Genomic DNA, 26,872 nt, shown 5'->3' with positions numbered 1-26,872 from the left:
CAAAATCCCATGCAAGGACTGCACAAAACACTACATAGGACAAACAGGAAGACAGCTAACGATCTGCATCCATGAACACCAGCTAGCCATGAAACAACACGACCAGCTATCCTTAGTAGCCACACACGCAGATGACAAGCAACACGAATTCGATTGGGACAACACTACTATTATAGGACTAGCCAAACAGAGTACAGCCAAGGAATTCCTAGAGGCATGGCACTCATCCACAGATTCAATCAATAAGCACATCGACCCAATAAGCACATCGACCTGGACCCAATATACCGACCACTGCAATGGACAGCTGGAACTGAGAACCAGAAGCGGCAGTTTCAAACCACTGCAAATGGCGGAGGAAAGATCACAGAAGCGCTTCACAGGAGGCTCCCAAGCACTGAGGATGTCACCTAGACAGGGGACGAAACGTCTGCAACACAAATTCCCAAGGACTGCAGAACCACAACAACGAGCACCTGAGCTACAAATCTTCTCACAAACTTTGAGCTCCATTTACTTGTTTGGGTGGATGTAAAAGATATTTTACAAGAAAAGCAGCCTTCTGTGGTGTGCCAGCCTTAACCTGACAGCATCACACATTGCTGTTAGTGAAATAATGCTCTGTGCACACTGGCTTTCATTGTTTCCTACATGATAACAATGACCACACTTCCGAAAGTACTTCATTAGCTGCATGGCACTTTAAAGTGTACTGTGTTTGTGAAAAGTTACCAAAAATTTGCTTTCTTAGTCACTTCTGTGTTGAATAAACAGACTCTGCATCCACAGAAGAAATGATGACTTTGCTTGTTTTAGTGAATTGACTGGATTCAAAAGAAAACTGGTTTGCAAGAGTATTGAGTACAGGACATTGGTTAGGCCACTGTTGGAATATTGCGTGCAATTCTGGTCTCCTTCCTATTGGAAAGATGTTGTGAAACTTGAAAGGGTTCAGAAACAATTTACAAGGATGTTGCCAGGGTTGGAGGATTTGAGCTACAGGGAGAGGCTGAACAGGCTGGGGCTGTTTTCCCTGGAACGTCGGAGGCTGAGGGGTGACTTTATAGAGGTTTATAAAATCATGAGGAGCATGAATAGGATAAATAGACAAGGTCCTTTCCCTTAGGTGAGGGGGTCCAGAACTAGAGGACATAGGTTTAGGGTGAGAGAGGAAAAAATTTATAAATGACCTAAGGGGCAACTTTTTCATGCAGAGGGTGGTACGTGTATGGAATGAGCTGCCAGAGGAAGTGGTGGAGGCTGGTACAACTGCAACATTTAAAAGGCATTTGGATGGGTATATGAATAGGAAGGACCTAGAGGGGTATGGGCCAAGTGCTGGCAAATGGGACTAGATTGGGTTAGGATATCTGGTCAGCATGGATGTGTTAGACCAAAGGGTGTGTTGCCATGCTGTATATCTCTGAGTCTTCAGTATCAAATGTCACTCACTCACTGGGATGTGCTTCAGATAAATCAAGATATATCACAGGAACATAGAATTTCAGAGCAGCAGGTCATTTGGCCATTTGAGATTGCTCTGTCATTTGATAAAAGATGATAACTAAACCAATTGTGGCTTCAGTTCCACTTTCATATCCATGCCCCATTATCGGTGACTCCCTTGTTTATCAACAATTTAATCTGACTGTCTTGAATAACTTCAGTGACACAGTCTCCATGGCTTTCTGAGGAACAGAATTCCACAGACTAACAACCTCTGAGGGAAAAGTAATCTCCTCACCTCTATCTGAAAAAGAAAACCTGTTTTTAAATCGTGTTCCCTAGTTCTATCTCTCCCATAAAATGAGACATCCTCCTGTTTTCTCCACAATCAACTCTCCTCTGATTGATACGTTTCAAAAGATCATCTGTCTTTCATCTCCAATGGATACACACCCAAGTTGTCTAACTACTCTTCATACAATACATCCTTCATTCCAGGAAGGAGTCAAGTGATTCTTCTCTGAATAATATCTTATGTAAATATATCTTTTTTCAAATAAGGAAAGGGCTCACTAAAGCCCTGTACAGCTGCAACAAAGTTTCCTGCCCCTATGTTCCATTGTTTTCAGTGCAATAACGCCTCTAAGGTGGATACTAGAATTGTGTACAGTGCTCCAAGTACTAAGCTTCGGTAAGAATTTAATATGATTGCACTGCTTTTCTGACTGACTCTCTAGAAATGAAGTCCAGTGCTCTTTCTGCTTTTTTTACAATCCTGAGCTGCTACTTGTAGCAATTTGTTTATCAATTAAAAAAAACCCTAATGGCAATCCTGTGACCATTGGTGAATAAGATGGGTTTTATAATTATCAGCAATGTGTTTTAGAGAAGGAAATCTGTTATCTTCACCCATTCTGGCCAACATGTGAAACCAACCTACAACAATGTAGTTGACTCTCAACTGTGCTCTGGGCAATTAGGGATGGGCAAAACCTCAGTGACACTTAGATCCTGTGAATTAATAAAAACAACCTTTTAGGCTGCAATCTCTTAAATGAGGAGATGTGGTATCTGAAGTGTGGAAGATTTGAAGCTCCTTGTATTGGCTCTCACATGAAACTCAGCTAAAGGGCAGAAAGTGCACAGTGTCAAGACAGGCAGCAGCTGCATCACTGTATTGTCACCAAGTGAAACAACACACTATAACTGCTGGAAATAAAAACACAGATACCGAAGAATTTGGAACTGTTGCGCAGTCAGGCAGTTTCCATGGAGACATTGAAACTACACCTAGTCAGTTCCATATTTCTAAGACTCTTCCTCAGAACCCTTAAACTTGAAACATTAACTGACCGGCTGACCTGCTGAATATTTCCAGTTTTTTCTGTTACTGTTTTGCCAATATGGCTCTGGATTTCAGTTGTTTAGTTTTAAAGCCTAATGTTCATTCAAATAAAGAAAAACTTTTAAATCAGAAAATTGCAGGTTCAGACCTACCCCAGGGACTTGAACTTATGTTTCAGGTTGACACCAGCATTGCAGTATTGCTGTACTGTCAGAAGTGTTACCTCTCTGATGAGATATGAATCAGCTGCCCCAGCCATCATCCTCTGAGGTAGAGATAAACATTTCATGGTATTATTTGAGGTAGAGCTCCCCATGGTGACCTAGCTGTTCTTTACTCCTCAACCAGAGTAACTTGGCAGATCTTGCTATGTGCAGATTGACTACTGTGTTTCCTACAAAGCTGGAATCATCACATTTTAAAATTTCTTTTGGCTCTTAAGCAGTTTGGAATAAAATTAGGCACAGTGAATGTGTTCTGGCGTCCATTACTCATGGCTGATCGAACACTCATGCCTTTTACCCACATTATCCCGTAACTCTTTACCCCATTTGTAATCAGAAATCTGTCTACCTCATATTTAAGCATATTCAAAGACTGAGCCTCCATAGCCCTCTGGAGGATAGAATTCCAAAGATTCACAACCCTCTGAGTAAACAAATGTCATCTCATCTCAGTTATAAATGGCATTCTCCTCATTTTTAAAGTTGTCCCTGGTTCTGGAATTCTCAACCAAGGGAAACATCTTACCTGCACCAACTTTGTTTCTTCCTTGTAAGTATTTTGTATGTTTCAATGAAATCACCTGTCATTCTTCAAACCTCTAGAGAAAGTCGACCCAGGTTTATCAGCCTTTCATTATAGGACAGACCTGCTATCCTGAGAACAACTCAAATGAACATTCATTGTGCTGTATGGCATTAAATCCCTTCTGAGATAAGGAGATGAACACTGCACATAGTGCTCCACATGTGGTCTCACTAATGCCTGTACAATTGCAGCACGGGTGGCACGGTGGCACAGTGGTTAGCACTGCTGCCTCTCAGCGCCAGAGACCCAGGTTCAATTCCCGCCTCAGGCGACTGACTGTGTGGAGTTTGCACGTTCTCCCCGTGTCTGCGTGGGTTTCCTCCGGGTGCTCCGGTTTCCTCCCACCATCCAAAGATGTGCAGGGTCAGGTGAATTGGCCATGCTAAATTGCCTGTAGTGTTGGTAAGGGGTAAATGTAGGGGTATGGGTGGATTTCACTTCAGCGAGTCGGTGTGGACTTGTTGGGCCGAGGGGCCTGTTTCCACACTGTAATCTAATCTAATCTAATCTAATCTAAATCAAGACTTCACCATTCCTGTATTCAAATCTTCTTGTAGAAAGGCTAACATTCCATTAAATGTATAGCTTACCACAGCTACAAGTTAGTCTTCAGTGACTTATAAACAAAGACACCAAGGTCCTTTTGTGCATTTATACTTATCATCCTATCATTCAAGAAAACCCCCCTGTATCTGTTTCCATTACCAAGTAGACATCCTCATATTTTACCACATTATATCCGATCCACATCTTCTTATCCATTCACTGATTTTGTCCACTTAGTCCTGAAGCTCCTTTCTATCTTCCTCATAACACACTTGCCCACTTAGCTTTGTATCATTTGAAAATTTGGAAATATTGCATAGGATCCCCACTTCCAAATTGACATATATTGTGAACAGCTGGGACTCAGGTAGATTAGATTCCCTACAGTGTGGAAACAGGCCCTTTGGCCCAACAAGTCCACACCGATCTTCTGAAGAGTAACCCACCCAGAGCCACTTCCCTCTGACTAATGCACCTAACACTATGGATAATTTAGCATGGCCAGTTCACCTGACCTGCACATCTTTGGACTGTGGGAGGAAACCCACACTGACATGGAGAGAATGTGCAAACTCCACACAGACAGTCACCGGAGGTAGAATCAAACCTGGGTCCCTGGCGCTGTGAGGCAGCAATGCTAACCACTGAGCCACCATGTTCCTTGTAATACCCCATTAGTCATAACCTGCCAATGTGAGAATAAAGTGAGAATCTGTAAAATGTTCTGGGGGGTGTAGATCGGAAAAAAACCTCCCTTTAGGAGGTGCTTTAATTTTGCTAACACCCTCCTATGGTGGACATTATCAAAAAATGGATATTGTGAAAGGTGCTATATAAATGCAAATCTTTATCTTTTATATTTTGCTTCATCTAATGATAAACCATATCACAAAATATTATTGGAGTTACCAGGTCCCCCCTTGTCAATAGTACAGTGGGTGATGTGACAATGTCCTAGTGACATTCATGACTTGGAGATAATCATTAAAGTTAACGTAGGGTGAGTAACCAGGGCTAGTGGTCGCCTTTACAGGTGGTGATTGAAGTTAGAAACTATTATTGACAATATCAGTGTCAGGAAACGCATCCAAGATGTTATTTGGGAAGGAAATGTTCACATTATATTTGAATGATTGAGTCCTCACACTGGAGTGACTCTGTCCAGGCAGTGTCGGGTGTGTTTTGTTTTGAGTATATGGCTTGTGGTGAGAGAGGTGCTGGAGCAGAGTGTGTTAAACACAAACTAAACTCCTCCTTCCCCTCGCACACGCGGGACCTGACGTGTGAGGCAGCTCTGGCTTGGCTATAAAAGCAGCTCGGGGCCGGGCTCGGAGCTGGCCAGTGGAGTGTTGTAGCAGCCCCCGGAGCTATGCCCAGCATGCGGCAGTCTTACACCGTGACTGTCTCTGAGGAGCCGCTCCTCACTCTCTTTAACAAGGAGCTGCGCAGGAAGACCCCCAGCGTCTCGGGCTCCATGATCGTCTCCACCTTCGTGGGGCTCCTCATCAACCAGGCGAAGGTAAGGAGATTCCGGCCCTGCCGCTCGGCCCGGCCCGAGCTGACTAGCCCCTGACTCGGCCTCTGGTGAGTTAGGCTGTGTCCCTGCCTGGGAGAGAGGACAATGGGGAAGAATGATAGGGTCACTGGCTGAAGTAGGGGGTCGGAGGGAAGAGGTGGAGGGTTGTGATGGAATGTTTCATAATGTACAGCTTTAAAAACCCCGTCTCCCGCTCTCGGATTGCTAATCTGTGTCTGCCCTGAATTTACTAACCACCCTGGGCTACAAGTGAACTCTGAGAAGCGGGGGAGGGACCTGTATCGACTTCAATCAATCAACTGTACTTTAATTTTACAAAACGAGCCAAGCTGTGGACTCGCTGCGTGTGTCACGGAGCTCATCGTGAAATGCCCGTGATACTAATTGGGGCAACTTCCATCATCCGCCTTCAGGAGGGGGTGGCAGTATTCATTTGGAGTTCTGTATAATACCAGTGTGGGAGTGAATCGTGTGTGTGTGTGTGTGAGAGAGAGAGCGCTTCTGTGGGATGTACCTCCTGGCTCCCTCTGCCAGTGTCTGTCCCAGCTGCTGGGATTAATGTGCTGAGGGAGGGAGGGAGGAGTTGCTGTTTTGGTGTGGGCCACACTACTTTCAGGAGACCTCGGGGCTAATTCCACGTACCAGCTGGAATATCATTTTTTTCTATTGGTAAACCAGACTAATAATGACATGAACCTTTGAATGCCGAGTAACTAAATCCATGGTTACAGCTCAGTGAGGGGGGTGGGGGAACCAATACACTTTTGTCTTGGATCCAAATTTCCTGACCTCTTTTAATGTAACCACCCCCCTTTCCCTTTCTCCCTCTCCATCCATGTTCGCCTGTTTCTCTCCTGTTCTGTAACCTCTTGTCTCACCTGTTTCCTTCCGTTCTCTATCTCTCCTGTTTTTCATTCATCTCTTTCCCCCTCCACTCACGCTGCCCCTTTGTTTTATTATGAAGTTCAAATTTGAATGGGGTCTCTGAGGCTTTGGGAAGCTGTGAGCCTCAAAAGTGCCAGTTTGCCGGGACCCTTCGAAAAGGGATGCTTGATGATCTTACCGCTGGGTTCATCTGAAGGATTGCTAATCACATTTCTGTCTGGGCTGGTAATTTGAGTAAATGTACAAGTGATTGTTTTCAGCTTGTTTGAGTGCTGGGTCAGGGTATTGTTCCTGATATTCGAGGTCCTACTTGACAAACTGGATACTCGCTGGATCCAGTTCCTCGCCAAAACGCTATCTTCAGTTAGTCCAGATGACAAGGCATAGCATTTAAACCGTGAGCTGTCACTGATCCCATCCACACTACACACTTCAGAATGAGTCTCTGAAAGGAGATGCAGCAGAATCTCCATCAATCTTTGCCAGTTCCATCCCAAATAAATGAAAATGGGAGACATCCACACGGGAGTTTCATGACCTCGGGATATTTTGCAGTGTACTTATTTATTGTAATGCAGGAAACAGTGATCGGTTTGCACACATTAACCCAGAAACGAGATAAATCGATTTCTGTTGATGATTTGAGGTGTGATTGTTGGCAAGGCGCCAGGGAGTAGTTCCCAGTTTTTCTTGGGGTAATTCTGCAGGATCTTGTGCATTTGGCAATGAGGTCTAATAGCTTAGAAAATCAGAGCGATTGTAAACGTGGGTGTTGTAAGTGGCAGTGACTGGGTTTGCAAATCTCTTTGTTTTGCACACTGATCTAAATAAGAACCCTTCCCCCGCCATGTTTAATAGCTGATTTAATTTGCCTTTACGCGGCAATCTGCAGGGGAAGCAAACGTACATGTAGCTGAATGGTGTAATATCAGAGGGAGCTGGGAGCCAGAGCAACAGCCGCTTCACGTCACTGTCTCCGAGACGTCATTACAGCCGCTGATTATCGCAAAAGGCCCGATGTTTGTCGCTATTCTCAGCGGGATGGCACTCTACATGAACGCGGCTATTTCTGTCCTCCGCCTGCTCAGTTATCTGGCCTTTGCAGAGAGGAATGGGTATTGGCTTTTTTTTTAAAAAAAGCAAGCAGTAGCTCCTCTAGTATAAGACTCTGATTAAGTTTGACTGAACAAATCTGGTCACTGAGACCCTGTTTCAATCCAAAACTGTGGGTGTGACTCCTCTTCCACCCGCTTCCCCCATTGCCCTTAAATGAGCCAGTGACTGCCCCAGCAATTTTGTTTCTGTGCACGTGACAATTTTCCAAACCCAATTCTTGCTGTGAAATGTTGTTGATCAGCCTGGACTCGTGACTTTGGACAGAGTCTGTACATTACCTGACTGGCTGCTCATTTGCCTCAATCATCAACTCCCTCAAATTTCTATCTGATTTTGCCTCTAGGTTATTTCTATACAGTCTAATTTCCCCAGGCTGTCATTACCCCAATCTATGCAAACCAGTTAAATATCACCAGGAAAAGACGCTGGAAATGCTCATTGTCTCTCCAGACGTTGCCAAACGGTTCAGGTCAGTGACCTCCTAAGAATTGTACTACGCACCTTTTTTTTCTAGAAACTTTTCCTCTTGAAAGTGGAAGAGAATGTGGAACTCCTTATCAAAGGGGCTCTCTGAGATGAATAACTGGTGCACTAAGAGGAAGTTATGTAAACTGGAGTGAGAAAGACCATAAGACATAGGAGTGGAAGTAAGGCCATTCGGCCCATCGAGTCCACTCCGCCATTCAATCATGGCTGATGCGCATTTCAGCTCCACTTACCAGCGTTCCCCCCGTAGCCCTTAATTCCTCTAGACAACAAGAATCTATCAATCTCAGCCTTGAAGACATTTAGCGTCCCGGCTTCCACTGCACTCCGTGGCAATGAATTCCACAGGCCCACCACTCTCTGGCTGTAGAAATGTCTCCGCATTTCTGTTCTGAAATGACCCTCTCTAATTCTAAGGCTGTGTCCACGGGTCCTAGTCTCCTCGTTTAACTGAAACAATTTCCTAGCATCCACCTTTTCCAAGCCATGTATTATTTTGTACGTCTCTATTAAGTCTCCCCTTAATCTTCTAAACTCCAACGAATACAATCCCAGTATCCTCAGCCGTTCCTCATATGTTAAAGGACTAAAGGATGTTAGTTGATAGGGTGCAATGAATGGAGAGCAAATGGGGATTCAAACTGCAATGTGTGTTCTCAGGTGTCATTTTAAATGAGAAATAAAATTGATGTTTCTCTCAGGTTTTCATTGTCACTCCCCTTTATACAACAATGCGGTGGTTGCAGAATAGTCCCAGTTTGGATAAGAACTTAATGAAATGCAAGAAGCTGCAGAAAGTTTAACGGTGTGCTTGGTCTGATTTTTGATTCATGATACAAGTTGGGTTTGTAGTACCGGTGGGTGTGAGTAAAGAATGGTTACTGCAAGGTTTATTTGAAGATTAATAAGACTAAATTTGAAGCTCTTGTGTGTAGTGTATTTGCCTCTAAGCTGGGTGTTCCTGGTTCAAGATCTACCAGAGGACTTGATGGTTGAGGAAGGTATGTTGTAGTGTGGCTTAAAAGGTTGAGTATCAACTTACAACCGTTTCCAGCATTTGCTAATGGTTGGCATTAAGAACAGGGAGGATGTTGGTGAACCACTACAGAAAGCAGTAGTAAACCACTGCAGTACCTTGACTGGTGTAACTGTGGACAGGTACACCAAACCTGAAGGGAGAGAGGATGCAACTGAAGAAATCATACAGACTTAAGATAGGTAGATGATCAAATGGATTGGAGTGTAAAATGTAGTGAGATCCATGGTTTTGATTTAATGTCTCATGCAAAGGTTGGTCTGCTCTGACAGTAAAGACCCCTCCCAGACTGTCAGAGCATCAGTCTAGGTTTCATGTTTGCATTTCTGGAGTGGGATTAGAACCCATGACCTTGCATTTCAGGTCAAACTATTGACACTGAGCTATAGCTTGATCTGTACATCTTTGTATAACCCAGTGTTCTGTGCAGTTTTATGTTCATTTGGGAACAGGGTTAAGATGAGCCCAGTGCTTTTTAATTGCAAAAGACCCTTCACTGTCAATGGCTCAAGTCAACTCTCTCCAAAAGTGTTCACTCAACAATAAATTCCATAACACTAATGTAACTTCTGAAGAGATACTTTTGCCTCTGCATCATTTTTACAAAGCACTGAGATGTCAGGATGTGTTGCGGAATATTACTTTCAAGTTGCTGAAATATGCCAGGAAGTGTCCCCAGTAACGGGATTCAAAATAGTGAGGCTTTCAAAATCAGAATTATCATAAACTGTCAGACAGAGAGAGCCTGCTGGAGCAGTTCAGGCTTAAAATGTTGCTTTTTTAGTAGTGCACTCGGCTGAATCAAAATCACATCTTCAAGTGAAGATCTTTGGTACAAAGTTTGAGGCTGATATTCCAGTGTAGTACTGAGGGAATGCAGCAATGTTGGCATGGTTTTCTTTCAGATGAACCATTTAAACCAAAGACACTTGTGCTCTCTGGGCCAGGAATAGATCCTGTCACAGTTTGCAAGAAGAGAAAGAGTTATCCTGATAGTCCTGGCCAATATTTATCCTCTACCAGCAACAATAAGACAGCCTATGTGGTCTCCTTTCTGTTTATGGGATCTTGCTGTACAAATGGACTGCATTTGCAACATGATAAAAGTGACTTCAAAAGTACACGGTTGGCAATAAAATGCTTTCTGACATCTTGAGGTCATGAAGGTCCCAATAGAAGTGCAAACCTGGGGGAGGGGGGGTTCTTGTGGCACATGGGTATAAATGCTACAAGGAGGCCTGGGCTCAAGTCCGAACTGTTCCAAAGATGTGTAATAACATCGAGAACAACTTAACTACAAAAATATCTAGAAATGCAAATTTTTAATTTTTTCAGTGATTTTATTTTTTCTCTTACAACCTGGGTTTGACTGGTTTAGTCATTGTGTTTTTTAATACAGTTCAGGCAAGAATGTGAATGGCCTAATTTGGACTGTGGGTTTGAAATTGGGTTTAAAGCAGGTGTGGACCAGTGTAAGCTGTCCCAGTTACAGTTAGTTGCAGCACTCCAGGGTAGCGAGAGTGAATACACTGGCAGGGCTTTTTTTTCCCTCCTGATCTCCCTGCAGTGGCCTCCGCTGCAGAAAGTGTGCAGATACTGGCTGGAGAGAGATTTGGCTCAACTATGATGGCCCGCTTGTTTACAGCCTGTGAATGATTGTTATTTGAAAGAATGGCTGCAGAGTGAGATGCCAAGACGCACAAACAATTAGGTGGCAGTAGCCTATTGAGAGATTAGAACGCTTGGGGACAGAGGGTCGCAATGTGAAGATTCCTGTTTTGAAACCTGGGATTTCTGGAGCTTATTTCATTGAAACAGTGGAGTTTTACTTGGCTGGTTATAGAGGTGTGTTTAAAATTTCCAATTTGGGGGAGTATGAGACAACAGTAATAGTGCTTACATTTTGAACAGAAGATCATAAATGGAATTAAAGTGAGCAGATGCAATATCGCCTCCTGCTGGGAGCTGCTTCCTGAGATGTTTCAGTAGTTTCTCAGTCTTTGGTTCCTGGGTCACTGAATCCAGTTTCCTGGATTACGTGCTGTAGCTCCTGCATTTCCCAATACTGGGAACCTCGTGCTTTGGAATCTTGGGAACAGGTTTGGAGTGATTGGGACTGGGCTGCATTCTCCATTTATAGTCAGTTGTGTGGTTGTACGAGTTGTTGACACTTCAAATAGATGGCTTTTGTTGGGATTTTAAAAATCCATTTCTGCCGATATTGGTGTCTGTGACAGAGCTTCATGTTGCTTTGACCATCCAATTAAGAGTCCTGTTGCTCCGGGTCTGGACTCTCCAGCTAAGGATAGCAGGTTTCCACCCCAAAAGGACATTAGGAACTCCTATAGTTTTAATGACAATTGGTAGTGGCCACAATTACTGATTTAACTTTCAATTCCAAATTTCAATTTCAACTGGTGTTAGTTAGCTCAGTGATATGACTATTATGTCACCACCTCCCTTTTCCTGGTGGTAGGAAAAATAGATCATTCTCTCCTCCAGTTTGTTTCATCATGGATTGATTATCACTGCAGAGGCCTGAGTGCACAATTTAGCCTGTCACTCTGTGCAGTACTGAGGGGGGGTGCTGCATGGTTGGAGGTGTTTTTGCACATTTTTTTTAATCCGCCTGGACAGCTGTCTTATACCATACCTCTCCACGAGGTGGGAGTTGATCCTAGGTCTCTTGGCTCAGGGACACTGCCACTGTCTCTTTTTAGGGTGATATCAATAAAGTAAAGGCTCCATCTACTGTCTCCAGTGGAATCTTTTTATCCACAGAACACAGAATGAATGCAGAGTTCTTCAAACTTCTGGCAATACCATGAGAAACTTAGGAACATCTGAAAAATAACTACGTATGGAAAAACTAGCAAAATAATGCTTGGGCTTCAGAAACGAATTGAAAAGCAATTTGGGGCATTGTTCAGTGCTGTGATCATTACTAATAAATCTCTTTTAACAGTGGAGTTGCTGGATAGTTATATCCAGTGTAAGTAAGTACATGAGGAACAGGAGGAATGATTGCTTGCTGACCATGTTCAATCTCCTGGATGTACCTTTCCAGACAGAGCACTGGACAATGAGGAATCAAATTCTTGTTACTTTTTTAAAAAATACTTCATTTACAGATGAGTGTCACTGGCTAGGTCAGCAATGATTACCCATCGCTAATCATCCAGGGGGCAATTAAGAGTCAACCTCATTGCTGTGGGTCTGGAATCCCATGTAGGCCAGACCAGGTAAGGATGGCAGTTTCCTTCCCTAAAGGACATTAGTGAACCAGATGAGTTTTTCCAACAATTGACAATGGATTAATGGTCATCATTAGATTCTTCGTTCCAATTCCACCATCTGCCTTGGCAGAATTCAAACCTGGCTCCCCAGAACATTACCTGAGTCTCTGGATTAACAGTCCAGCAACAATACCACAAGCTCATTGCCTTCCTGATTTTGTATTTGTGTGTGGGGAGGGTAGGTGCAATTCTCCATGATCCATGTCGAAGTATGCTCCCTGAAGTTTCCTCTGTTTGATTTGGAGCTGGGCTAAGTAGCATTGCTCATATTTACTCCAGCTGTGCCTCAGGGTTTAGTTTCAACTAATTCAAAAGTCCACACCAACTCTAGAAAATGATTTATATATCAATATTTAGAACATTTGTTTAATTTTTTTTTTCTTGTTTTTTTTCAGAATTCTAAAACCAGCCAGGGTCTTGTGGGCCTTCGAAATCTGGGCAACACTGTGAGTCTCTCTTCAAAAGACTATTTATCTCAACTTGTAGATAATGTTCATGAATAGGCATTTAGTTAAGAATGAGTCTTACAAGTATTTTATTATGGTTTAAAGGGGCTTTGTGCCCCTTTAGAGTGGTGTAGGGCTTGTCTGACCTCTATTTGCCTTCTCACCTCTTTTCTTTCCCCCCCCCACCCCCCGCCCAAAAAAATAGTCAAGAGTGGGAACAGAGAGAACATGTTGAACATATTGCACTATGAGAGCATCACAACCTAAATAATCTTGTTCTGAACTGAAATACTCTTGTTTTCCAGCCAGGGTTACTGAAGTGATCAGAAACAGGAGCTTTGGTTGATTTCTGTCCCCCTGCCCCCTCTCATGGTCCTCTGGGACACAGAATTGGTTATTGATCCACGCTGTGCTCCCAAGCTAACATAAAGTAGATGCTGGGAAATATATCTGCTGGTTGTGCATTTAAGAATTATTATTATGGTTATGAAATGGAGTGAAGCACATTGTATCAGAAATTGATGTGTAGTTGAAGTATTCTCTCATCAGTGCTGTTGTTTTGATAGAGGCAGTGAAAGTACAAGAGAGCTTGTGAATCAAACCCAAAACACTGTGTGTTGGTTAAACAGCTGATGGGTGTTCCTGTGTTGTGGGAATAGTGGTATGGGATTTGCAAACATACACCTCCATTCGACACCTGGCTTTACACTTGTTTTATAAACAAGCTGAGCTGTAAGGTCTGTTCGTTTTAATCTGTGTTTAAACAAAGCAAGTCCCCAGGGACAGATGGGCTAGAAGTTGTAGAAAGAGTGAAGAAAAGTCAGTCACAGCACAGTTGATATTGTCTCGGGTTCTGCCTGAAGGAACCTTAACTTCGTTCCATGACTTTGAGCTCCCAGAATTAATTTGGGTGCGAGGAGTCCAGAATTCCCAGCTGGAGCTCTGTCCATTCGTTAGGATCTTCTGATTCAGCAGATAGTTGTTTTAGCCAAGTCACTAGGCTGATTCCAAAGGATAGGAGATGGGGAATCGAGAGAAGGCACAACAACAGGATAATGTGAGAGAGGGGCACATGTTCCTAAGCCCTGGAATTTATTCCAGCAGTAATGTTCTGCCTCCTTAATTCAGCAGCACTCTGCCTGTAGAGTTTGCAGAACAACACTTGTTCACTGTATTTTGGTACATGACGACAATAAATCATCTCCATTACTGACGATCGACTTGACACTGACATTTTTTACAAACCCACCGACTCCCACAGCTACCTGGATTACACCTCTTCCCACTCTACCTCTTGCAAAAATGCCATCCCATATTCCCAATTCCTCTGCCGTATCTGCTCCCAGGAGGACCAGTTCCACCACAGAACACACCAGATGGCCTCCTTCTTTAGAGACCGCAATTTCCCTTCCCACGTGGTTAAAGATGCCCTCCAACACATCTCGTCTACATCCCGCACCTCCGCCCTCAGACCCAACCCCACCAACCGCAACAAGGACAGAACGCCCATCAAAGTTTTACCTGCACATCCACTAATATCATTTATTGTATCCGTTGCTCCCGATGCGGTCTCCTCTACATTGGGGAGACTGGGCGCCTCCGAGCAGAGCGCTTTAGGGAACATCTCCGAGACACCCACACCAATCAACCAAACCGCCCCGTGCCCCAACATTTCAACTCCCCCTCACTCCACCCTCTCCTCCCTGACCTATCACTGTCATCCCCTCCCCCACTCACCCATTGTACTCTATGCTACTTTCTCCCCATCCCCACCCTCCTTTAGCTTATCTCTCCACGCTTCAGGCTCTCTGCCTTTATTCCTTCCTGATGAAGGGCTTTTGCCCGAAACGTCGATTTTACTGCCCCTCGGACGCTGCCTGAACTGCTGTGCTCTTCCAGCACCACTAATCCAGAATCTGGTTTCCAGCATCTGCAGTCATTGTTTTTACCAACAATAAATCAAGTCAACTGCAGACCATAAACACTGCTGTTTGAAAGAGCCAGTTTGGCTTTTGTTTTTAGATTTGTTAATCTGTCCTTAAGAGTGAAAACCACGCTGACTATGGTAGTTTTGACAGCTACAGGCTTGTTGCTTTGTTAAATAGTCAGGAGCCTCCAAATCCTGCTGCACATAAGCGCTGGTCTCCAGTTACTTGCATTCCTACCAGTTTCTGAATTTCATCTGCTCCCCTTGTCTCGTTTGCCTGAAGTGTGGTCATTAACATTCCTGTTTCTCTCTTTTTTGTTGTTGCTGTAGTGTTTCATGAACTCCATTCTGCAGTGTTTGAGTAACACCTGGGAGCTGAGAGATTATTGTATTCAGAACACGTATTGGCGAGATCTGAACAACCGGGGCCGCACCAACACCGCACTCATGGAGGGTCAGTGCTCATAGCTATTGATCAAGAACTATGGCCAGGTCATTCGGTCTCTAACAGTGAATCCAGTGCTTCCATCCCCGTATCCCCCATCCCACCACCATCACCGCCGCCCCCAACCCTCTACCAAAGACAATAAAATATTCTTAGCTTTTGTGTGATCTCTCCAATATATCACCATGTTTACATCATCTGGAATACTGTTATTATAAAATGGCACTAATGTTTTACCATTATCTAGTAGGGTCTGGCAGGAATGTCTTGAGACCAAATGGAAGTTGGGAACGGATGATATATTAAGAACTCTAGGCTTGTGTGTGGATACAGAACAAGTATCTGGCTAGAAAAGTGTATGTCTGATCAACCTTTTAACCTCTGTCAACTAACCACTACAACAGGAGTTAGTTACCAAGGCAGTGTAATTAATAATGTGCTGAATGACTTTATGATAGTGAAAATAACATGTTGTTCAACCTGCATTGACCAAGACCACTAAAGTTCATTTGTCAATTTTTGCTCCTGTAGAATTTGCAAACCTTCTCCAGGCCATGTGGACATCCTCCAGCCATGATCCCATCAGTCCTTCAGAGTTCAAAACACAAATTCAAAAATACGCTCCACGATTTGTCGGATACAAGTAAGTCCTGTCCAAAATATCAGTAATAATTTTGAGACTGAAACCTGTTGGTATGGTTCCTGGCACCAGCAGACCCCACCCCAGGACTTATTCAATCCCTTGTATTGAAGGTCTTGGGTGATGGTGAAAGCTGTGTAAATGTAGGATTATTGGTTAGTCATTATCTGACCTTTTGAAATTTTATTGCTCACTTAGTCAACAGGATGCCCAGGAGTTTTTACGTTTCTTGCTGGATGGGCTTCATAACGAAGTGAACAGAGTGTCAGTGCGTTCCAAGGCTATCGTGGAGGACTTGGACCATCTTCCGTAAGTGTTAACAATCTGCCAGTGTTTATCAGTCAGAGCTGCTGGTGTGCACGTTGCTTCAAGCAGTTTGGTTTGAGCAGTGTTTTCATTCAATGCAGGTTTCAAGTTTACAATCTTACTTTTTGACTCTGATTCTGACTCTGAGAGATGCGACCTTTTTATTTCCCTGCGTTTCAACTTTCTTAGAATTTACATCACAAGAACCGATTATTCATTGGTGTTAATGGCTCACATGAGCTTATTCCCACTCTCCTTCAGACAATTAGAATTCGAATCCCTAGAGTGTGGAAACAGGCCCTTCAGGCCAACAAGTCCACACTGACCCTCTGAAGAGTAATCCACCCAGACCCATTCTCCTACCTTATATTTCCTTCTGACTAATGGACCTAATACTATGGACAATTTAGCATGGCCAATTCACCTGAACTGCACATCTTTGGACTGTGGGAGGAAACCAGAGCACCCGGAGCAAACCCACGCAGACACTGGGAGAATGTGCAAACTCCACACAGCGGCCAGAGACTGGAATTGAACCCAGTCTCTGGTGCTGAGGCAGCAGTGCTAACCACTGAGCCACAGTGGTGCTCCAAATGTACCCCATAGTTTAGCTGAACCTGTGTCCAATCATTGCCCAACAATGTTCTAGAATCAACTTTGTGAATTTTTTTTTTTAAAAACTGCTAACTGAAATGACTGTGTGATAGTCCTCTGCCTTTGTAACCCTGATTATTGTAGCTAATGTCTGGAAGGGTTCTGTTGTTGTGTAGAACAGAGGTGTTGCTTGGATCAGACTTTCCCCCACTCATTCTGCTATATGTCAGTGTTCCTGACTGACTTTGTGTGGCTCCTTTTTAATATGAAAAAGTCATTTTCAAGTTTGGCATTGGCAAATATTTCCAATTAATTAACGCATTAGGAAAATCTCCAATTGCGGGTGGTATTTTGTTACACAACAAGCTGAAATCATTTTTATGTTGTCTTGTGTTGGCACTTGATTTAAATTTTCATCCCCACTTCCAGGGACAATGAAAAGGGGAGAAGAATGTGGAAGAAATACCTGGAGAGAGAGGACAGTTGGATTGTAGGTGAGCGCAATACACTTGGGTTTTCACATGAACGCAGCCACATGCAATTGTGCAGATCAGAATTACAATATCAGGGAAAATTGAGTATACCTAATCTATTTTTTCCACATCAATTACAACCTAACAGATTTTTTTTTTCCTCTTTCCTTTCAGATCATTTTGTGGGCCAGTTGAAAAGTTCCCTGACCTGCAGTGAATGTGGCTATTGTTCCACAGTGTTTGACCCCTTCTGGGATTTGTCACTGCCCATTTCAAAGGTGCGCTACCAAAATTACAGCTGATGTCAGCAGCCATCTTGATTTACTCCTGTATTTCTACAGTGTAAACACCAGCTCCTCTGTATGTTTCAATAAGGTGCCTCTCATTCTTGTAATTCCCATGAGTACAGGCCCAATCTATTTCAATCAACCTCTGCTTCATAACTCATCTCAGCCTCCTGATTCTTTTCTAGACTACCTCCAATGCCAGTGCAGTTCTCCACAAATGGGGGGGGGGGGCCCAAAACACTTCATTATTCTAGCTGTGGTCTAACTAGTACTTTGTACAGTTTTAGCAAAGTCTTCCTACTTCCAAATCCATTCCAGTTGAGATAAAGTCTAATAGCCCATTTCACCTGTTAAACTTGGATGCTGACATTTTATGATTCATGAACAAGGATTCTGAAATCTCTCTTCTATATAGCTTTCTGCAATCTTCCTCTGTTTAAATAATGATCATCACCTCTATTCTTCCTGTCAAAGTGCATGACTCACATTTCCCTACATTATAATCCATTTGCCAAGTTATTGTCTGCTCGTTTAACCCAACTATATCCCACTACAGACTTTGTGTGATCCTCATACTTGCATTCCTAGCTATTTTTGGTATCGTTTGTAAACCCGGCTATTATGCACTCACTTTCCTCATTCAACTTGTTTAATATTGTAAATATTTGTGGTCCAAGCACACCACTAGTTCCAGGTGACCATCCTGAAAATACACTCCACCAACCTCCGACAAACCTCTGTCCAACTCCTCTTTCCCAAAATGTTGTGTTGGACTGGAATCATTCTTCAGCCAAAGCAGGTCAGAAGCAAGTGTTCCTTTTTCAGTTATAACGAATCAGCTGGTTACCTATGACATTTGAGATTCACTTGTATTGGGGCTGGTTTTTATTTAGAATTTCTGTCATGAACCTGTTGGGATTTAAACTTGCCCTGAACTTTTTGTTATAATTTCTGAAATCTAATATAAACTGTGCTGACCATCTCTGGTATGACACAAAAATAGGAGTGAACTCCAGCTGTAGGAAATTTTAATTTGGGAGTTTGTGTCATGGGAGCGGGTGCTGAAATGCCTCCTATTACCAGCAAACCCCTGTGGAAAGAGACAAAGTGAACGTTTCAGGAAAAGGACATTATTTCTTCAGAACAGATTCTTTCTTGACCTGGAAGGGACCTTGATTTGAAATGTTTGCTCTAATTTCTCTGTCAGTAGTTAATACCAGGCTTGCTGAGTATTTCCAGCACTGTTTTCTTCCACTTCAGATTTCTAGCATTCATTATATATTCTTTTGTTGGCTTTTAATAATCTTGTTTGGAGCTTGCAGATCTGTTTTAACGGCTTTAGCCTTGCTTTAATGTTTTAGAGCTGCCAATTCCTTCAGTGTGAAAGGGAATAATAGTGTTATGACTAATTAGATTTTTCTGTTGCCATCACAACATTTCTTTTAATAGCATGCTGCAGTACCTTAAGCTCTGCTGCTTTGCCAGTTTTTTTTTTTGTTTTTAGCTAAAAATATTTTGCGCATGTTCCTTGTATATCAATTGAAATTAAGGGCAAGGATCTGGATGCAAAGGCCAGTGTGATCCAAATCCCTCCATACCCAACTCCATCTCAAAAATAAGTTGGTTTCCAAAAACAAGAATTAGAATTAGAGGGGGTAATTTAAAACGGAAATGAGGAGACCTTTCTTCAGCCAGAGTGGTGGCCCTGTGGAATTCATTGCCACTGAGTATAGTGGAGGCCAGGATGTTAAATGTCTTCAAGGCCGAGGTTGAGAAATTCTTGACCTCTCAAGGAATTAAGGGATACGGGGAGAGTGTGGGTAAATGGCGTTGAAATGCCCATCAGGCATGATTGAATGGCAGAGTGGACTCTATGGGCCGAATGGCCTTATTCCACTCCTATTTCTTATGGTCTTAACAATGTCTTATTGTTATCAACAGTTCAAATGTTTGTTGCTTATTAATTCCTAGCTATTACTGCTTTTACAGAAAGGTTATGGTGAAGTTTCACTAATGGATTGTATAAGACTCTTCACAAAAGAGGATGTTCTGGATGGCGAAGAAAAGCCAGTAAGTTGATGTTTTCTGTTTTGATGGTCACTTGAAAGATCTGTCAATACTTGTGTGGAAAATGCTTATTAATAATACACATGGCAGTTTTAAAAACCAGCGTCTCTCTTGTTTGTGGTAATTTCCTCATTCTGGTGCAAAAGTCCGAAGCCACATGCCAATCCCAGCCTGGAAGTTGGCATATGGACACAGGCTACTTCAGTCATGAATGGTGCAGAATGTTGTGAAATTATCAGTGAACATCCCCACCTGTGTCTTTTATGTTGGAGCATTCGTAAACTTGGCTATAATACATTCACTTTCCTCTTTCAAGTCACCAATACGTTGTAAATATTTATGGCCTGAGCACTGATCCCTGTAGCACGATGGCTTAGTGGTTAGCACTGCTACCTCAGTGCCAGGGACCCGGGTTTGATTCCAGCCTCGGGCAGACTGTCTATCTGTGTGGAGTTTGCACACTCTCCCCGTGTCTACATGGGTTTCCTCCCACAGTCCAAAGATGTGCAGCTTAAGTGGGTTGGCCATGCTAAATTGCCCATCGTGTTCAGGGATGTATAGGCTAGATGGATTGGCCAGGGAAACAGTTACACTGAGTGGGTGAGTCTTGGTGAGATGCTGTTCAGGGGATTGGTGTGCACTCAATGGGCTGAGTGACATGTTTCCACATTGTATGAATCCTATGGTTGGACCTGGGACACTATCCTGGGGATCTCCAGCAGAGATGTCCTGTGACCATGATGGAGGTTAATCATCTATCACAATCGTCTTTCTCTGTGTTAGGTATGTCTCCAACCATGAGAGCTTTTCCCTGATACCCATTGACCTATGTCCTGCTTGGGCCTTTGATGCCCCACGCGCACTCACAGACCTTTGATGTCAAGGGCTGTGTCCCTCTGTGGTTCGAATCTTTTGGACTAAGGCTGTAATGAAATCATGAGCTGAGTGGCCCTGTTAGAACCGGAACTGAGCATCAGTGAGCAGGTTATTGCTAAGCCAATGCCACTTGATAGCACTGTCTCAATTTCATTTGCTTTGCTCCTGAGAGGTAGGAGACTGGCAGGGTGGTAATGAGCTGGGATGGATTTGTCCTGCTTTTCATGCGCTGGACATTTTTTTTCCATGGTGCCAGTGTTGTAACTGTACTGGAACAGCTTGGGGCTGGGGTCATAGTTAATTCTGGAGCACAGTTTTTCAGTACAATTATTGGAATATTATCCAGGCCCATGACTTTGTTTGTATCCAGTATCTTGAGCTGTTCCTTTATCACGTGGAGTGAATCCAGTTGGGCTGAAGATTGATGCCTGTGATGCGGGGGGCCACTGGAAGGGGTTGGGATGGATCGTCCATTTGGCACTGATGGTTGAAGATAGATGTTAATACATCAGCTTTGTCATTTGCCTTGTCTTCAGCCTTAAGAAATAGGATTGATCTGAAAGCTAAACTCACTGAATACTGAACATACAACCTCCTACAAGCCACTGCTTTGAAAAAAAAAGCACGGTGACCTAGTGGTCAGCCCTGTCCAAAGATGTGCAGGTTCAGTGGATTGGACATAGAAAATAGAGATGGGATATGGATCTGGATGGGATGCTGTTTGGAAGGTCAGTGTGGTTTCAATGGGCAGAATAGCCTGCTCCCACACTGGAGGGATTCTGTTCTATTCAAGGTGATCAGAATGATTCCCTCGTGGAAAGTCTCAACATTTGTAGCCTGTAGAATAAAGTTGCAAATAAATTCTGCTGAATATCTTGATGGCTGAAACAAGAAATCCAGAATGTGCACCCTGTACAGTAAATCCCTTGAAATTTGGCAAGGTGAAAGCTTTAGTCACTGAATGGAAGGTTTTTTTTTTTTGAAGATTAAATTTAAGCCTGCTTTGTTTCCTTATTTTTAAAAAAGAATTCAATCGCTCAATCCCAGGAAAAATAAGAGATCAAAGCACAAGTTACATGATTAATCGGATTAACACTATTCACTTTAAAAACAACCAACAATCTTTTAGTTGCCTAAGAATGTTACAGGGCTTGGTATGTGGATGACCAACAGAAACCAGGATTAGTGTTCAAACTTGCTTTGGAACATGCCAGCTGTCTTTGACAAAAGGTAACTTTGATGTCACCCAGCAGTATCACGTGTAATTTTGTCTCCAAGTTCTGAAACCTCTCTCTGCAAACACCGAGTTAGCTGGACCATGAAGACTGCAGCTGTTCAAGAAAACAGTTAGTTACCTTCTGGAGGTCAACTTGGGATTGACAATAAAAACGGGCTTTGCCCACATTCCAAGAACAAAATGTAAAAGTAAATCTGTGAATGAGTTTAATCAACAGTAAACTCCTTGAAATGTTTTCCCTTCTTGCATCTTGCATGTTCTGTTCAATGTGTGCTGCACGTCCATGGACCCTTATTTCACTTTTTCCCTCTGTAGGATAGATTTTTTTTTTTTGTTTTTTTTTCTAAATTTTTTTTGCTCCGATGGGTGCCTCACTACATGCCTATCAGAGCACAGCTTTCTGACTAATTTGACTCTTTTCCCAGTCTGTTGTTTCTGACAAGCCCTTAACTGAATTGCTATTGAGAAAGCTAATAATTTAGTGATCCCAGGTTTAGAAGGGTAAATTATGAAGACGGATTCCATAGTATAAGCTTGTGCTTAATTGTTGAGAAGATTTTAAAGAATGATCTAATTGAGATGTTTAAAACGTTAGTGTTGTTTGAGAAAAGCATTTCCTCTTCCATGGCAATTTTAAGGATGATTTTAACATTTTGAGCTGGGGATATATATAAAAGGGATTGCTGCATACAGAAATTTAAACCTTCCCCCACCCCCACAAAGCTACTTGAGGTATTTCAAGACTCTGGTCAAGGGATGTGGAGCTGAAACACCATCCATTTATCTAATTAAGTAGCAGAACAAGGTTGAATGCTCTCGCCCTGTACCAAAGGTCCACAGAGTCATAGAGCTGTACAGCACGGAAATAGACCCTTGGGTCCAACTCGTCCATGCCGACCAGATATCCTAACCTGATCTAGCCCCATTTGCCATTATTTCGCTCCTATCTCTCAACCCTTCCTATTCATATGCACAACCAAATTCCTTTTAAACGTTGAGATTGTACGAACATCCACCACTTCCTCTGGCAGCTCTTTCCATACACTTACCACCCTCTGGGGAAATAAAGGTTGTCCCTTAAGTCCCTTTTTAAAACTTTCCTCTCTCAGCCTAAACCAATGCCGTTTAGTTTTGGACTCCCCCCACCACAGGGAAAAGACCTTCGTATTTATCCCATCCATGCCCCTCATGTTTTAATAAACCTCTGAGGTCATCCATCAGCCTCCATTCCCAGGGAAAACAAAGCGAGGATGTAAGATGCTGGAGATCAGAGTCAAGAGTGCCCGAAACATCGATTCTCCTGCTCCTCAGATGCTACCTAACTTGCTGTGCTTTTCTAGCACCACACTCTCCACTCCAGGGAAAACAGCCCCAGCCTAATCAACCTCTTCCTATAGCTCAAATCCTCCAAACCTGGCAACATCCTTGTAAATCTTTTTTGAACCTTTTCAAGTTTCACAACATCCTTCTAATAGGAAGGAGACCAGAACTGAGTGGACTATTCCAATAGTAGCCTAATTAGTACCCTGTACAGATGCAATATGACCCTCCAACTCCTGTACTCAATACTCTGACCAATAAAAGAAAGCATACCAAACACCGCCTTCACTATCCTATCTACCAGCGACTCTACTTTCAAGGAGCTATGAACCCACACTCCAAGGTCTCTTTGTTCAGCAACAGTCCCGAGGACCTTACCATTAAGTGTAAATGTCCTGCTCTGATTTGCTTACCCAAAATGCAGCATTTCACATTTATCTAAATTAAACTCCATCTGCCACTCCTCAGCCCATTGGCCAATCTGATCAAGATCCCATTGTAATCTGAGGTAACCTTCTTTGCTGTGCACTATACCTCCAGTTTTGGTGTCATCTGCAAACTTGCTAACTGTACCTCCTATGTTCACATCCAAATTATTTATATAAATGACAAAAAGCAGTGGACCCAGCACTGATCCTTGTGGCACACCACTGGTCACAGGCCCCTAGTCCGAAAAGCAATCCTTCAGTACTATTGTCTGTTTCCCACCTTCGAGCCAGTTCTGTATCCATATGGCTAGTTCCCTGTATTCTGTGATCTAACCAGTCTACCAGGAGGAACCTTGTCAAACGCCTTACTGAAGTCCCTATAGATCACAGCCACCGCTCTGCCCTCATCAATCCTTTGTTACTACTGCAGAAAACTCAATCAAGTTTGTGAGACACAATTTCCTGCACACACCACAGCCATGTTGACGATCTGTGTAATCAGTCCTTGCCTTTCCAAATAAATGTACATCCTGTCCCTCAGGATTCCCTCCAACAACTTGCCCACCACCGATATCTGGCTCACAGGTCTATAGTTCCCTGGCTTTTCCTTACTACCTTTTTTAAACACTGGCACCACGTTAATGCCAGTCTTCTGGCACCCCTCTAGTCTTCTATGACTATTGATGATCCAAGTATCTCAGCAAGGGGCCCAGTAATCACTTCCCTAGCTTCCCACAGAGTTCTAGGGTACACCTGATCAGGTCCTGGGGATTTATCCATCTTTATGCATTTCAAGACATCCAGTACCACCACCTCTGTAAAATGGACATTTTTCACGATGTTGCTATTTATTCCCCAAGTTCTAAATTTTCCACGGTAAACACTGAAGCAAAATACACATTTAGTATCTCCTATCTTCTGCAGTTCCACACATAGGTGGCTTTGCTGATTTTTTTTTTTGTTTTAAGGGGCCCAATTCTCTCCCTAGTTACCCTTTTGTCCTTTAATGTAGTTATAGAATCCCTTTGGATTCTCTTTAACCCTGTTTGCGAAAGCTATCCCATGTCCCTTTTTTTTTTGCCCTCCTGATTATTCCTGTCAAGTATATACTCCTACTGTCCTTGAACTCTTCTCCGGGATTCACTTGATCTCTGCTGTCTACACCCAACATGTGGTTCCTCCTTTTATTTCAGCATAGATTTCCAGTTGGCAAGAACTTCCTGAATTGTGCTGAGTTTCTGTGGTGTGGGCTTTAGATTTTTTTACCTGTAACTGTGTTCATTCTGTCTTCCAGACCTGCTACAGATGTAAAACACGAAGAAAATGTACCAAGAAATTTACAATCCAGAAATTCCCAAAGATCCTTGTGCTTCGTATCCTTCTGTGCTCTCTGAGAAACCTCGAATCACGACCTTGGTGTTTGTTTAGTATGTATATTGTGGAATTGAGGGAATTGTTGGAAAATTATTCATGTTGTCAAAGCTTTTTATCATGCACTCACCAGAACATTTCACAACAACATCCATTCAATGGGGAAGCCAACACTTGCACTGTTGAAAGGCATGCTGCTTATTTGGCAAGTGGACTTTGGTAACAGCATTAGCATTGAGAATGCATCATCAATGTTAATTGACAGCCAATAGCCGAGCTTTGTTTAAATTTTAAACCAGGCAGGTTGACTGACTCTGGTCAAGGCTGTGTCCTGAGAAATGAACCAGCAATTGAGTAGAAACCGGTGCAGTGTGTTTATGTTCTTTCTTCAAAGAACAGGATCTTATGTATTATGTATTTTCCAGTACTGACAAGTGTGCCACATTGTAAATCGACTGACAATCCTAGATTGCAAGTCTAATTCTTTACTTCATGATTATCTAGCAAATGTTCTTCAATTGAAGAATTACATCTAGTTTGGGATACTGCAAAGTTTGAGCTAGTTGGGGTCAGTCGGTACCATTGTTGCTTGTTGCAAATGGTTGAAGGGCTGTGCCATTTGACATGTGCCATTTTCTGAGATGTATCACCGATATACCTGGCATCACAAAAGCACACAACTGCATAAACCACATTGCTCATTTGTGTGATAATAGAATGTCTTATTTGGCTTGACAGTATCCTGTTAATGGCAAACACTATTCATGTTGCTACTGCAAAATAATAGCACAAAATAGCTAGCAACACATATTGCTAAATAGTTTAAGATCCCCCAACCCTTGTAGGGTAATTTGAGGTCAACAGAGCATTTTACATGAGCAAGTATCACCACTTCCATGAATTTGTGCAACAGAAGTTTTAAAAAAAAACACTTCTGATCAATGTAGCCATTATGCCAGTGGGTGGCTTTGTGCTCAGTTTCAACATTAAGTTTGCATGGTGAACAATTAAGTCCTGTACAACAAAACAATTAGTGGAAGGAATGTAGAGTCTGCGTGACAGTAAGCTGGAAGAATCTTAATCTCATGAATAGAAGGCTGGCTCAGTAATAGGATGCAGAGAGCAGGAATAACTGCTAGTTGGCACAATAACAAGCAGTGTACCACAGAGGCCTCAGCTATTCATGGTTTTAAATTATTTGGATGAAGGGACAGAAAGTATGGTTGCCAAATTTTGTTGATGACTCAAAGATATATAGGAAAGCAAATAGTGAAGAGGTCATGAAGCTGCAAAAGGATAATTCGTTGGTTGTGGGCAAATAGAGTATAATATGGAAAAATATGAAATACTTTGTCATTATGTAAATAACTTAGATGTGAACATAGGAGGTATAGTTAGTAAGTTTGCAGATGACCCCAAAATTGGAGGTGTAGTGGACAGCAAAGAAGGTTACCTCCGATTACAACAGGATCTAGACCAGATGGGCCAATGGGCTGAGGAGTAGCTGATGGAGTTTAATTTGGATAAATGTGAGGTGGAAAGTTGGAAATCAGGACTTATACACTTAATGGTAAGGTCCTGGGGAGTGTTGCTGAACAGAGACCTTGGAGTGCAGGTTCATAGCTCCTTGAAAGTGGTGTCGCGGGTAGATAGGATAGTGAAGAAGGCGTTTGGTATGCTTTCCTTTATTGGTCAGAGTATTGAGTACAGGAGTTGGGAGGTCATGTTGGGGCTGTACAGGACATTGGTTAGGCCACTGTTGGAATATTGTGTGCAATTCTGGTCTCCTTCCTATCGGAAAGATGTTGTGAAACTTGAAAGGGTTCAAAAAAGATTTACAAGGATGTTGCCAGGGTTGGAAGATTTGAGCTATAGGGAGAGGCTGAACAGGCTGGGGCTGTTTTCCCTGGAGGGTCAGAGGCTGAGGGATGACCTTATAGGGGTTTACAAAA

The 26,872-nt window shown here is 42.8% G+C and overlaps 1 protein-coding gene across 5 annotated transcripts in view; it reads left to right on the top strand.

The window, feature by feature from the left end:
- The window catches only part of usp2a (ubiquitin specific peptidase 2a), a 123,088-nt gene that overhangs the window by 89,988 nt on the left and 6,228 nt on the right, over window positions 1-26,872 (top strand). For 4 of the 5 annotated variants that reach the window (XM_043677740.1, XM_043677742.1, XM_043677741.1 and 1 more), the window contains 8 exons: window positions 12,899-12,949; window positions 15,207-15,330; window positions 15,853-15,964; window positions 16,160-16,270; window positions 17,291-17,355; window positions 17,509-17,612; window positions 19,611-19,691; window positions 24,844-24,922. In XM_043677740.1, coding sequence (XP_043533675.1) covers window positions 12,899-12,949; window positions 15,207-15,330; window positions 15,853-15,964; window positions 16,160-16,270; window positions 17,291-17,355; window positions 17,509-17,612; window positions 19,611-19,691; window positions 24,844-24,922 — 727 coding nt within the window. Of the gene's footprint in view, window positions 1-5,470; window positions 5,667-12,898; window positions 12,950-15,206; window positions 15,331-15,852; window positions 15,965-16,159; window positions 16,271-17,290; window positions 17,356-17,508; window positions 17,613-19,610; window positions 19,692-24,843; window positions 24,923-26,872 lie in introns of those variants that run through there. The other variant, XM_043677743.1, reaches the window with a different exon arrangement.

The sequence above is a fragment of the Chiloscyllium plagiosum genome, chromosome 36 (assembly GCF_004010195.1).
Source record: "Chiloscyllium plagiosum isolate BGI_BamShark_2017 chromosome 36, ASM401019v2, whole genome shotgun sequence".
Classification (NCBI taxonomy): Eukaryota; Metazoa; Chordata; class Chondrichthyes; order Orectolobiformes; family Hemiscylliidae; genus Chiloscyllium; species Chiloscyllium plagiosum.
The sequence above is the reverse complement of the archived record's forward strand: the minus strand, read 5'-3'. Positions and strand labels throughout refer to the sequence as shown.